This window comes from Chionomys nivalis, chromosome 22 (genome assembly GCF_950005125.1).
Source record: "Chionomys nivalis chromosome 22, mChiNiv1.1, whole genome shotgun sequence".
NCBI classification, from domain to species: Eukaryota; Metazoa; Chordata; class Mammalia; order Rodentia; family Cricetidae; genus Chionomys; species Chionomys nivalis.
Window position 1 is genome coordinate 18,677,564 of NC_080107.1, and position 15,226 is coordinate 18,692,789.

The following is a 15,226-nucleotide window of genomic DNA, read 5'->3' on the forward strand; positions in this document are numbered from 1 at the left end:
AATTCATCTGTTGTCATCCTAAAATATAATAACACATCAGAGTAAGTATATTGATTTGTTACTGTCACTTGCTAAAACTCATATTTCCATGCATTTTTTTTATATTCTGAAGGCAGAGAGTAGGAAGCCAGCCTTTGGAAAAGCTCTTGAACCTATGTTTGCCCATTAAAAATACTTGAGGATGATGACCCTTGATACTGAACGTTCTAGGTTACAAAACTCTAAGAAATAAATTTCTCTTGTTTATAAGTCTCTTAGCAACCCCAAAAGACTAAAACTTGTGCATAAATGTCCATTTTCTGCTGTTGAGCTTGCAGGGTAGTTTGCCATGAATTCAGTCAACATGGCTTTCACAGTCTTTAGTTTGAAAATCACTCTCAACTTCTCAGTGGCATGATAACTTCTGCTCACATCCCCAGCAACTAACAGTACGCTCTCTTCTCTAGGCCTAATATGGAATACTTTAGGCTGAATCTTTTTTTCTTCCCATATCTCATAAATTCCCATAACAACATTTTCCACTGTCATAGGGGAAAAAAGCAAAATTTATCCTAAAGACAAATAGAATTATTTGGAAATAACATATGATAATAATAAGCCTCACTCCACCAGGGGGATGTAAGCAGAAACCCATAGACTGATGAGTTTTTCCATTTAGTAGCAATTCTTTCTCTTTTAACATCCTTTATTACTTGTATTTAACTGACATTTGGTGTGTTTGAACCACTGCTACTCATTTCAGAACACATTGTTTAAAATATCAATATTGAACTAACTTGATATTCCTTTGCTCTAAAAAATTGAACAACCAAAAATCAATGGAGAACAGTTTGTGTTAGCCAGTTAATAATGGGTATGAAATCTGTCCTAGAATGTGTTTAATAGACCCAGGATCACTCTATGGACTAAACTTAATGGTCTTTCTCTCCCAGAATCTACCGTTTCTGACTAGCTTCCTGCCTATAGGCGGGACTTCCTTCTGCTGTGCTGGGATACTTGTCTAGCATGAGTTTATTCCAGTCTTGTGCATACTGTCACAGCCTCTGTGAGCTTATATGTGCTTGTAGACTGTTGTATCGGGAAAATGCTGTTTCTTTGCAGTCATCCACTACCTCTGGGTCTCACAATCTTTCCATCCCAGTATCCACACAGATCCCTGCACATTGAGGAGGGATATTATATATATCCACTTAGGACTTAATATTAAAGATCTCTTAGTTGCTACACATTAACCAGTTGTGGGTTTGCATGCTAATTACTACCGACTGCTTAATGACACTAATATAATGAGGGTTTAGTGATGCACTAATCTATAGGAATAGCAATGTGTCATTAGAAATCATTTATTGGTGTGTTCATTTACCGTAGTAAGAGTAGTGGGTTTTCCTGTAGGGAACGAGTAGTAGGGTTTCCCATGCTTACCTAGCTTCAGGTTCCTGGCTTCATTGAGAGCGTCCAATACAAGTTACATCTCTTGAAGCAATCTTGCATCCAACCAAAAGGTGCTTAATTACTCTTGTAGCATGCACAAATATTCAAATTGTGGCACCACACAGTTGCAGCAGTGGGTGTATCTTGCAAGCAGGTGGTTTTGTAGAAGGGTGGTATGATGATTACCTCCTCTGGTAGCATGTACAGTATCTTCAAGCACTATGAACAGTATCCTGTCAGGACAAAGCTTCCAGTTGAGTTCCATGTAGTTTTCTCCATGTCCCATGATGATAAGATTGTGATACCTTCAACAATAGAGTCTCACCATCAGGTTGTGGAGGGTAACCTATACCATTAACCACAGCCTATGTTTGAAGGATGTCTATAGGATCCCATTGACTAGCAACTAAAATTTTACTTGAGTATGAAATCCAGAAATTTGGGAAATCAGTTTTAGATGCCAGTGTAGAATGGAGTCTCTTAAATACTTTCATGTGAAAGGCCTAATATACTTTATCAAAGAGACTGAATTAGTAAGAACTATTAAAGATATGAGATACACTAAAGGATATCATCCTTTATTTGACATTTGAAAGATTCCAAAAGAAATAATCCATGTATTTTGCTATTCATCCATGTTCAATAGAAAATTAAAATGATAATTTCAAATACAAAGGTGTGTTCGAAAAAAATCTAGAATATTTTATATACTGGTAAGACACAAAAGCTATAATGAAGAAATCAAGAAAAGCAATGCACATACAGAATTGTATTATACACACTTAATGAGCTGGCTGTTACTGAGAAAATTGTGCTTCCCATGAGGAGGCACACGGTGGCTTGATTTCCGTTTGTTCCTTGGATGTATGATGTTCTGGTGTGTTTTAGTTAGATATTTTCACATTCATGCTTCTACCTAGGAGAAATAGGAAATCTTAAAAGTTTTCTTTTTTGCAAAAATATCAAAGCTAAATTATTACTGATGAGCCATAAGGTATAATATCAGCCAAAATGAAATTTGTGACTATTTTGAATCAAGGAAAATGACCTCCTATGAAGTTATTCCTGAGAAGTGATGTGAACAACTGAATGCTAATGACTACTCATACAAAGTTCCTGCTTCTTTACCAGGTCTTCTAAATAAGCTAAAATACCATCTTTATTTCTCTTCATTTATATTAGATATGCATGTACTTATTGGTTGAAAGTTACTGCAGAACTCAAAGGTGATTTTTTTTAATGAATTATATCTGAATTCTTCTGTTTGACTTGAAAAGAAATGTTTTTAGAAGACTATGTTTGACAGCACTAGCTCATTGGTACCCCCAGATAACTTTGGGGTGTAACTATCTCTAGATTATAATAGAATTGGCCTCATATTTAATTTACAGAATCAACAGGGATTTTAGTAGAATACTCAAAATTTTTCCCTCTCTTGGCAGATCAGTGTCTTAGGGCTTCTATTCCTGTGTTGAGACAGCATGACATAGCAAGTCTTATAAAGGAAAGCAATTAATTGGGGCTGGCTTATGGTTTTAGAGGTTTGGTCCATTATCATGATGGCAGGAAGAATGAGAGCAGGCAGGCAGACATGGCGCCGGGGAGGTAACTGAGAGGTCTACATCTGGATCCACTGGTAGCAAGAAATAACGGTGACCTACTGGCCAGGCTTCAGCTTCTGAGACCTCAGAGCCAGGCGTTAGTGACATGACAGACCTCCTCTAACAAAGTCACAGAGCCTCACCTACTCCAAAAAGGTCACACCTATGAATGTGTCACTCTCTATGGGCCTATGGGGGCCTTTTTAAAATAAACTGCCATAATCAGAAAATATATAATTAAAAGTAAAGTATTTCTATAGTTTTCTCTTATTGTGCAGTGTTATTCTATGTCTTGAGGTCAAGATACCTATTTAATCATTTCTTTTTAATATTACTTAGTTTTTGTTAGCTTTTACTTGTGTGCTGCTGTTAGTGATCAAGTCTCCCTATTATATTTAAGGAGTATTTTGAATCCTAGAAAGACATTTTTCAAAGAATCTTTTAAACTTAAAATAGTAAAACATAATTTCTTGCATAATGAAACCTACTGAGCCTTCCATGTACTGGAACATTTGGATTACAGGTTTATCATCCTATAGAAAATATTATTGAGTATTTATTACATGGCTTACAATGGATATAGAGTGGCTTCAAATATAGAAAATTGAGTATCATGGTTAAAGCTTTAAGGTATTTTAAAGTCTAGAAAATAACTCTATAACCTAATTCATATTTTTCTTCTGCACCAGTTTGATCTCTGCATAACCTTTTGTTATGGAATAGAGCAGGAGAAAGTGAGGGACAGAGGAAAAGGGGGAGATGAAAAGAAAGGAGGAATACAAGACAAAAATAAAAGGGTTATCATTGAGTTCTCTGAAAGACATCTATTTTTATTTCTTCTGGTTAGCACTGGGGACAGATAGAGAAACTCAGATTCCTATAGTTCATTGGCTAGCCAGTCTGACCAAATTGATGAGCATAAAGTCCAGTGAAAAAAACGTGTCTCAAAAAATAATGGGAGTCAATTAAAGAAGACACCTGACTTCAACACACACATGCACACATGTTGTTTGCGCAGCTCCTCACACATGTGCCCACATCCACATCAACATAGATACTCCCCCTACACACACTCGACCTAGAGCATAGTTTTCTGTGAATGTCTAGGGACTACAATCACATTTTAAATTCTCACAAAAGAGGCAGAAATAGGAACAGAGACAGGAGAGAGAAAGAAAGGAAAGACACAAAAACTCTGTCTCTCAGTTACAAAAAGTTAAGGACTGCAGAGGAGGAAGCCTGTAAGAAGAAGATAAACATATTTAGAGACATCAGAGGGGACCCCAGATCAATGCATCACTCAACCCTTGCCAGGGAAGTTTCTTCTTGCAACAGGTGGTAATTAACACAGAGACCTACACCATGGCAACAGACAATATGCAGAGAGTGGGAGACTTTGGAGTGCTGACTCTGAGTGAGATATTTATATCACAGTTATCTCCTGCAGCCTCAGAGATCTACGAGGAGGAAGGAACAGGAAGATTGTAAGAGCCAGAGGCGGCATATGATTTTAAGGAAACGGAATTTTATACACACAAAGCCAATGCACATGGGAACCCACATACACTGTAACAGCATGCATGGGACCTGGACATGCTCAAGCCAGACAAAGTCCCACAAGGGGGGAGGGGAGGTAGGCACAAAGTCCCACTCCTAGCTAAGAAGTAATTTGCAGTTGGTAGATACTGTGAGAGTGAAATCAGCTTCCTTCAATTGAGTGTCACTGAGCACACCGATCACACACCACAAGAAAGGCCATGCTCAGGAATATAGCTGACCAACACTAAACAGATTCCATATTTTTAGTGGCTGTTTATTTTCCTTCCGTTCTTTTTTAATAATAAAAAAGAAAATAGATTGCAGTGGAGAGGGAAGGGGAGAGAATCTGGGTGGAGTTGGGGAGCAAGGAAAATATGATAAAATACACTGTATTAAATTATCAAAGAATAACAACAAAAACAACAGTACTACTAGTAAAAAATGTGCTTGAGGTCACAATGAAATCAAAAGTGGCATCTTCCCTGAGGTATAGATGATTCTTACATTGACAAAAGGTTTCTGATAATTCCCAAGGCAAAAGCTTTGCTAAATATCAGATATGACCTGAGATTTGGTTTGATATGAATGTGTTTTTAGAGTTAGCATAAAGATAAAACTGATTTATAGCAGACCCCAGACCTATGTGTATCTGAGTTTTACAAAATAAAACAATAATATGTACTCAAGTACACACACCTCTACAGGCCAATTTTAAACCAAAAAAAGAAAACAGGGTGCAGACCAAAACAGAGAATTCTCAATAAAAGAATCTAAAATGGCTGAAAGATAGTTAAGGAAATGATCAACATCCTTAGCTATCAGAGAAATGCAAATCAAAACAACTCTGAGATTCCACTTTATACCTGTAAGAATGGCCAAAATCTAAAATGTTATGCTGGAGAGGATGTGGGGTAAAGGGAACACTGCTCCATTGCTGCTGGGATTGCAAACTAGTACAGCCCCTTCGGATATCAGTGTGGCAATTTCTCAGAAAATTAGGAAACAACCTTGCTCAAGATCCAGCAATACCACTTTGGGGTATATATCCAAAGGATTCTCAATCGTACCACAAGAACATGTGCTCAACTATATTCATAGCAACATTGTTATAGCCAGAACCTAGAAACAACCTAAATGTCCCTCGACTGAAGAATGGATAAGGAAAATATGGTACATTTACACAGTGAAGTACTACACAGTGGAAAAAAATAATGACATCTTGAAATTTGCAGGCAAATGAATGGATCTAGAAAACATCATACTGAGTGAGGTAACCCAGACCCAGAAAGAAAAATACATGTACTCACTCAGAAGTGGCTTTTAGGCATAAAGAAACAAGCCTACAATTCACAATCTCAGAGAACCTAGTCAATAAGGAGGACTCTAAGAGAGACATACATGGATCTAATCTAAATGGGAAGTAGAAAAAGACAAGATCTTCTGAATAAATTGGGAGCATGGGGACTATGGAAGAGGGTTGAAGGGGGGAGGGTGGGGAGCAGAGAAAATGTATAACTCAATAAAATCAATAAAAAAATAAACCTTAGAAAATCATTAGAACTCAAAATATTGAATGACTGTGCTACTTCGTTTTAGTTTTGTATTTAATTAAAGGTCACTTCCTTTGTGACAGATTTGAGATGCTGTGTCGTTTTTGCATATTTCTTACTTGAATATCGGGGTAGTTGTCATTAGAGAATGCCTGCTTCAATGGTAATTATTCAGCTTAGCTCAAATCATTGAACCTTTTCTGGTGCTGTATAATCTATCTGCTTCACTTCGCTACCCAGTACTCTCCCAGTGGATATAAAGACAGCCAGACTCTTGGTTAAATAGATGTCCCAAGTCAAAGGTAAATAACAGGTGAGCATGCTCCACTAACATGCATCGGGGTAGTTAATGGCTGCTTGAAGCACTGCCTAATCTTTAGGACAGCTTAATCATTCCCTACTGCACTTTTCGAAAGAGAAAGGTAGCTATTAATGCTGGCGTTCACAAAAAAATGTTCAAAGTGGATCTTCATTGAATAAATAGTGCTGTTTCATCTGGAAGATTTTAGTTATATATAACACCAAACTGTTGAAAGTTAAACAAATGGGAACGTGCTAACAAGAAGACAAACGTAGTTGGTAAAAAAAAAAATCTTTAGTGTGTATTTAAACTGTATATTTAATGGGTAACTTGAGGCGGAAGAAAATATACATATCCTGATGGATATCATGGAATTTTAGTTTTATACAGTGACTTGTTACTCTTCTCATCTTTCCTTTATCATTTAGAAGAAAATTCTTGTAATAGTTCAATAAATCATGTTTTATCTTTCTGAAGTTTGGTATTTCTCAAATGTGTAGGAAATGTTGACTCTCTTAAGAAAATGGAATGGACTGAGTAGCAGATTTTTCTATTTAGTGGACTTGGAGAACTCTCAATACATTGATAAACATATATTTACCTACATAATATTTTCCAAAACAATACTTCCAAAGCACGTTCATGATTAATTTTGAATTAAAATTTTTGTGTCTATTATTTGCAAAATACATATTTAATGTTATAAAATGTATTCGCATTTAGACTACTTGAATAATATTAAGGACAATATAAATAATCACATAGTATTCTTAAAGCCATTGTTTTGTTTTCTGAAAGAAGATAAATACAATATGATTAATTAAATAATTTATTGTCACTTAAAAAAATAAAGCTGTGATAAGATTCCAAACATATTTATATAATATACCATACTCCTTGATAGTCTAGAATTACTTCAAAGTGTTTATAGTAAAATATTTTAAGCATGTTGTAAAATAATGAGATTGGTATTTAGTCACCCAGTTTCAACATAAACTGTGGTGAGCATTATAGCATTATACATAACCAGACCTCCTTTCTCTCTTCACGCTTCAGGGCATATTGAAAAAAATCTCTAACATCGTAAAAGACCCATAAACATTTCATCCACAGTTCTAAATTGTAAGACATGTTTTTAAAGCATAATTACAGGGCCTGGAGAGATGGCTCAGTAGCAAAGAGAACTGGTTGCTCTTCTAGAAGACCTGTGTCCAGCTACCACATCTACCTGGCAGCTCATCGTCATCATCATCACCATCATCATTTATGCCCCAGCAATGCATAAGCAGGCATGTGCAGCCTGTTTAAGGTCATTTTCCAGTTGTTCCTAACCTGGGCAGTCCTAGATGCTTGCGTTATTGTCATACCCAAGGTTCCATAGTCTTCCTTTATCCAGCATTTTTGGGGTGCCTTATCCCATGCACTCCTCCAAGTAGTGCTATCATAACCATCTATAACTCCTGTTCCAGGTTATCAGATACCCTCTTCTGATTTCTGTGAGGTCCACAGACATCCATGCAGGCACAATACCGATACACATAGAATAAAACAAAATAAAAATAATTTAAAAATGACTACAGATGGCATTGCACTCAAAAGTAAGAATTGTCCCTAATTTGTCTCACTGATTTTTTTCTCTTCTGTAATCTATGTCCCCCGACAAGAGGTAAGAAATACCCTTTCACTTTCTTAAATTTGAACTAACATGCTTCTGCTCTGACTATGAAAAAAAATATGTGTCTGGACACTGAGAAGGCTAGAAGCTTCTGATATTGAAATCAGAGGAGCAAAGAACTGAAGGAGAAAGGGAGAAAAAGAAGGAATAGAGTGAAGGAAAGGAGGTGAGGAAACAGAGAAGAGAGAAAACAAACGGAAGAACAAACTCCCTCAGCATATTGAGTGAGTTTGCCCTGCAATTAGCCATAGCAAGGAGTTAATCACGTGAATCTTGGCTTTCTCACAAAGTAAATATCCCTAAACAAACCCCAGTTGTCAGCAAACATCACAGAATTCCTGCATTCTAAGCCCTGCCTTCATTCACATCTGAGGCACAAAATTATAAATAATTAATATCTACTCTTTTAATTCACTTTTAAAACTTTGGCCTAGTTTGTTTTAAGGAGTAGGTAACTAAAGCAATTTCAGTCCAAATTAAAATTTCTCCATGTGGTGTAAAATACTTTGTTATTGTTGGTATGTCTAAGCCATGATGTGAATTACCCTACAATTCTAAACCGTGATGAAAATGCTTTATATATATGATAATTAAAACGTCCCTGTTTTATTATCCAATTCATTAAAGAGATATGATGATATGATGGCATGACATGACATAATACTTCTGCATAGAGTGGTGATTTGGACATATATTACTATCATTGTGAAAAATCTGAGATCCGAAGAGATTAATGACTTAGCATAAAAAATTTAATACCTAATACTTAAATTCATATCTTCAGATTTCTGGAAACGTTCTTTCCCTTATTCCTATCTCAGTTGTGCCTTCAGAGACAGCACAGGTCACACTAATTTAGATGTCTTAGGATTGGAGCTATGGATAATCTTGGGAAACATATATATCTCAAGTGTACCCTGCTACATCTCTGATGCCTGGTCCCTCAAATCGCCTCTTAATATGTCTCTCTTGATGTACCAAAGACTTCAATGAGCTCTGATCTCTGATTGGAGCCTTCTTTTCACCAGCATTTAATTACCAGATACATTTTTCTCAAGCTAAGTATGACCATGTTTCCTAACTAGCAATACTTAACAGTCTTCAAACTGATCACCATAGGGTGATGAATTCGTTCTGAAAATCTTATTCTGTCTCTGTGATATTTAAGTCAGTACAATAATCTTCTGAATCATGAAAACAATGACCTTCCAATATAGAATTAATACCCACCTGACTTCAATCCCAACTCATTTGGATTTATAGTAATAATTCATGATATTAAAATATAAACAGAAGTTATTGAAATTCTTTTACTAATAAAGTTGCATGATGATTGAGTAATCACATGATTCACGCATAGCCATGCACAAATTAAAAAACCTGTAAAATAACATTTGATCTCATTCCATCAAAATGCACCTCACTGTACATAACAAATTGCAATATAATAAATAAAGTACTATATTCTAAGCCCAGTTCCAGAGATAAGTTGATTATATAATCACTGGATACAGAATTCAATAAAGCCTTAAAGCTAAAGTTAGCTCTAAGTAAACAAAGCCTGGTAGAGTTACAAAGTAATGCCATTTAAATTGGCTTGCAAAGGCCAGCAGGAGCAGTGTTTGCCTTAAGGATTATGTTAGAATATCCTGAAAGAGCAACTGAAGCTTGGGTGGTTGTAACACTATTTTGACGTTTCCAAAATGGCATGAAGTTTTGAAAAGAAAAATCATGATTTTACATATTAGATTAGCCCATGTCAAGTAGCCAATGATTGATTTGTTTGGTACACAGAATTGTCGAATACTGACCATTTTAGTTCACAGATGTAAAGTATTTTCTAAATTATCTGTTTCTATTTTTGTGATTGCGTTGCGTTCTTGTGGCTGCAGATAATAAAGCATTAAAAGGTGTTTAAAACAATGGAATTATGTTCCTTCATACAGGTCCTAATTTACTCCAAACCAGACTATTAACACATGTTTCTTCTTGGAAAGTCTGAGGGGAAAGTCACACCTCCCCACGCTTGGCCATCTTGACTTGCAAGCCCTGCTGCCTCCGCTAGCTTGTGGGATTCTCTACATGCGTCTTTGTGTTTCTGCACGCGAATCTCTCTTCATTTATACAAACATCAATTATTATACCACTCTGGCCTCATTTTAGCTTGATTCTCTCTGTAAAGGCCATATTTCAAAATAAGGTCACATTTACAGGTGCTGTGGATTAGAACATAAGCATGTATTTGAGATGTACAAATTACATCATAATAGTCATAGTGAGAGGTATATGCCAAACCATTTTAACCTATTTTTATATTTTAAATATGAATAACATAAATCAGGGGGTTTCTGAAATAAATTGCTTTTAAAAGGAATTTACATGTAAAATGTAAGAAACCTTTACCTAACACTCAAACCTGAGGTCCGTGCCACATAACATTAGAGTCTCCATAGCCTGTGCCATGCCTTCCCAGCGCTGTCCTCTGCCACTGTTTCCCTATGTATAACCCTTCAGCATAAATGCAGTCTGCTTATAATTCCTCAGCTTGTAATATTCTATTTATGCTTCCTTAACGTCAATGATTCTGTCCTTCCTCCTGCAATATGCTTTAGGTTCAGTTTCCTCATGCCCCGACATTATGCACTTGTAACTTGATTCAAAGTCTCAACGTAGCTGCCATCTTTTTTTTTTTTTTTCTGACACTTCTACGAATGTCACCTCGGCACCATTCCCACCCTCAGACACCTAGTAAGGTGGAACTCCAAAAGCTTACCGTTCTCGCAGTGCCGTGACATCGGAAACAATGTACAACCGTTTCAGATGCCAGTGTGGTAGGGTAGGGTTGAAGCCCATAGCGTTACTCCCCAGAAGTTGCAAGGCGCTGTGTGCATTTTACTCTCCAGGAGGAGTTCCAAGGTACTGCACTGGATAATCCCAGACAATACCTCTTTGTCAACAAACTGTTTTGTAGTCCTTGCTGATTTCTTTACACACTCTTCCTTTCCTGAGGAAAACTGTAGGTTCAAGGTTCAGAAAGATCTGCTTGGCTCAAAGTTTCAACCTCACTTTCTCGGAATAGCCCATAGCATGCAGAAACCTGGCAGGGGGAGGGAGCTAGAAAAATAGAACACATCCATATTTTTTTAGATCTTGACAGTCAAAATAAGGTTTTAAGTGTTACATTGTACAAGATAAGGAGACCGCGTTTAATGAGAAAGGCCCAGTGGTTCACATGACTGTTGATAGTCCACGCTTTCCAACAAAGATGTCATAGACTAACTTTCCAGGCTGAATAAAATTACAATAGTGTTCTATCTGATTTCCTCTTTCCAAGCGATAAGTAAAGAGATATTAAGCTACACATTTTACCCTCTTGGATTTGGAAAATGGTGTCCTTATGTATTAGCATATCTTAGATTCTAAGGATTTTTAATATTTTATGAAATATTAGATCACTTTTCTCTGTATTGAACTCTATATTGTCCTCATGCTCAGCTTAACATTTTCAACCAAAGTTTGAGGTAATTTTCCATTTCCTCCATGTATTTGTTTATTCATATTTACTGTGCTCTGGATAAATAATCAGATTAGGTTCTCGGGTTCCAAAGCTACTTAAATTACTTTAGCTATTACATAACCACATTTGCCTATTTTAGCTAAATTCCTTAATAGTCATGCCATTGTACTTGGTGGCTGACTTCTCAAGTCTATTTTAAGTGAGGGATAATAACTTGTTGCATGAGGAGACAAGAAATAAGATATGACAATAAAAATAAAATTGAATATTGAAGTAAACTCAAGAAGGTTATTATTATACTTAAGATAAATTCAATATGTACAGAATTTCCCAAACTATAAAAAAAATCAACAGGGATCTAAGATCCATATCATAAAGCCAATAATATAATTTAGAAGAATCTAGTTTGTACACTTAGTAAATACTTCGTCTTTCAAACCAGTGTGCATATGTGTGATGTGAAGAGAGCAGTGTTGTTACTCAGAGGCCCCTGAAAAATGCTCAGTCTATGGTACACTGTATAGGTGAAAACCCTCCTGTTTTGATTTGTGTTTTGTTTGTTTGTTTGTTTGTAGAAATCACAAAATCACAAATTTACTTTAGACATGACTCAAGTTTAGCTCTGGTAGTTTCAGATAAACTAAAAGTATAAGCTAGATCATTTTAGCTGGCCTGATGCTTTATTAGGAGAATAGCTTAGTGTCTGAATATCTCTTGGTAGATAAAAATCTGTAACAGCTTCAGGTAATAATCTGAAGAACTCTGAAGCATTCCTTGCTCCTGTGGAATTCTCTACATCTCAGAAAAAATTAAATGAAGTAACTATTTGTTCCAAAATATTAAATATCTTTTCATCATCTAAACGAAAGACTCTTTTGAGTGTATTTTAGTATTATTTGCTTTTGCTCTTATTGAAAATATATTACAAGGAGGGGAATCATGCTTAACTAAAGATCTGAATAGGTTAAGCAAGATTTCATTTTTCAATTAATTTATCAAGATTTAATTATTAATTAGTATGAATAAATCAAATCTGACTTTAGATATATATATATACATTTCATCTATTCTTTACAGCTACTACTTCCTTACATTTGAAAACTGAGCAATTACTTAAATTAACTGATTTTATGCATTTCTAAAAACATTCATGTACTTAAAAATCTAATGATTCCTCAGTGTCTCAGGAATAATATGCATTAAATTTTGCTGAAAAATCTTATTTATCAAGAAATGTCATTGCGATTTTTTAAACTGACAACATCACCAAAAATCATCATGTAAGATTCATATAAATGTATGTTTGTTTTTCATTAATATGTCAAAATAACATGACTTCTTCCTGATGTATCATGTTCTATAATTGCCTTACTATTTTACAGGTATGACAGAATTTAAAATGCATTTTTATGCATGTCTGCTTTTCTTTCTTCTACTCAGGTTCTTTCTTTGGGAGCAGATGTCTTGCCAGAATACAAGCTGCAGACACCACGCATCAACAAATTTACAATATTGCACTACAGCCCTTTCAAAGCAGTCTGGGATTGGCTTATTTTACTACTGGTCATTTATACTGCTATCTTCACCCCCTACTCTGCAGCCTTTCTCCTCAATGACAGAGAAGAACAAAAAAGGCGAGAATGTGGCTATTCTTGTAGCCCTTTGAATGTGGTAGACTTGATTGTGGATATTATGTTTATTATAGACATTCTAATAAACTTCAGAACAACCTATGTAAATCAGAACGAAGAAGTGGTAAGTGATCCTGCCAAAATAGCAATACACTACTTCAAAGGCTGGTTCCTGATTGACATGGTTGCAGCCATCCCTTTTGACTTGCTGATTTTTGGATCAGGTTCTGATGAGGTAAGAGCTGCTTAAGAATTTTATTTTCTGAAAGACTGCAATTGTAAAAGTAAATCTACATTAACTAGATAAAAAAAGTAATCCTACATCTCACAGATGAAATTCATTACACCTGGAAATGTTGTAAAATGAAATGAAGACATTTTTCTGTTGTGAATAATTGAAATTACTTCTATATTTGCTAGGAGATACAAAAATACTATCCATGCTGTAGCCAACAATTTAAATTTTAAAACGCATCCACAGAGCATTTTACTCTAGTGAGTAAAATATTTTCAGACAAATTCTTGAGTGCAAAGCTATCCAACACTAAGGCTGTTTTCTTTCTTACATCACTATTTAGAGTGTGGAACAAAGAGAGATTTGTTCTTTGTTTGGATGTATTGAGTACATTTTCTGAATAGTGGGTCCATAAAAATAACCATATCTTCAAAGCAATCTTTGGGACATATTCAGTTAGTGTCCCCATTACTTAACCATCACTAACTGTTATAGCACATAAATATTTATATAATGAAAAGATTTACAGGAGCTATGTGCCTTAGTTTCCTTTCTGGGGCTTTGATAAAAATACATGGACATAAAACAAATTAGAAGAGAATGGGTCTATTTTAGATCCCAGGTTCCAGGTTCTATTCATTCTATCAGTGTGGGAGAGTCAAGACTTCGGGAAGTTGAAGCAGCTGGTCAGAGTTACAGCCAAGAGGAGAGGGAGAATGAGTACATACATCCTTACTGCTTACTTGCTCTCTCTTCCCTTATACAAGGACGCAAACCCAGGAAATCGTGCTGCACACTTTAGGCTGGGTCTTCCCACATCAATAAATGCATTCAAAAACAATTCCCCTACAGACATACCTCAAGCCAATGAAATAATCCCTCGTTGAAGCTTTCTATATTTTATCAAGTTCATAATTTAACAATTAAAACTAACCATCATGGGAGGTATAAAAGTAACTCCAAGAAAGATGACTGAAAACAAGATAAATTCAATATGTTGAATTTTTTTTAAAAAAAAAAATCAGTGCCCCAAAGGATTCCTCATCATCTTTTGCTTGGTTTGTTAATTTGTTTATTCCAAGAGAAAAGGAGATCTCAACAGATACATGCTTCCTAGCCTCTGAAGGCTTCAGGACAAAAGAATATTTGTCAGCCAAGGGGAATCAGAACACTTAGAATTGTCTCTGTTTCTACTGAAAGGCTCGTCTAAACTGTAGATTAGTTGAGCTCAGGACAATAGAATATGACAAAGTCCTAGCACCCTATCATCATCTGTAAAAGAATGCTAATAAAGTTATCTTCCTTGTTAATTTCTTATTTTATTTGGCATTTGAATTAAATAACCCCTATGAAATAGGAAAAAAAGTCATTAAAGATCTTTTAATAGTGATTCCTAATTTGGGTTGTAACTAAAACACAAGAATATAAAACACTTCATCATTGATATTTATCTTTGAATTTCTTATAATGGGGGATACATGCAATTATATCATGTTGTAATAGGAGTGGCAGGGCTGTGTCCCCGGCACCCGGCTGCCCGCATGGCTTATGCCCCAAAATAATTATACGGAAACTGTATTTTTTTAATCGTTGTCTGGCCCATTAGCTCTAGCCTCTTATTGGCTAGCTCTTATATATTGATCTAACCCATTTTTAATATTTTGTGTAGTACCATGAGCTGGCTTACCAGGAAAGATCTTAACCTGCGTCTGTCTGGAGTGAGACAATCATGGCGACTCACTGACT

The 15,226-nt window shown here is 35.7% G+C and overlaps 1 protein-coding gene across 3 annotated transcripts in view; it reads left to right on the forward strand.

Moving 5' to 3' along the window:
- Nucleotides 1-15,226, forward strand: part of Kcnh7 (potassium voltage-gated channel subfamily H member 7) — a 412,186-nt gene that overhangs the window by 321,512 nt on the left and 75,448 nt on the right. For all 3 annotated transcript variants that reach the window (XM_057754560.1, XM_057754562.1, XM_057754563.1), the window contains one exon: nt 13,055-13,480. In XM_057754560.1, the coding sequence (XP_057610543.1) occupies nt 13,055-13,480 (426 nt within the window). The remainder of the gene's footprint in view (nt 1-13,054; nt 13,481-15,226) is intronic.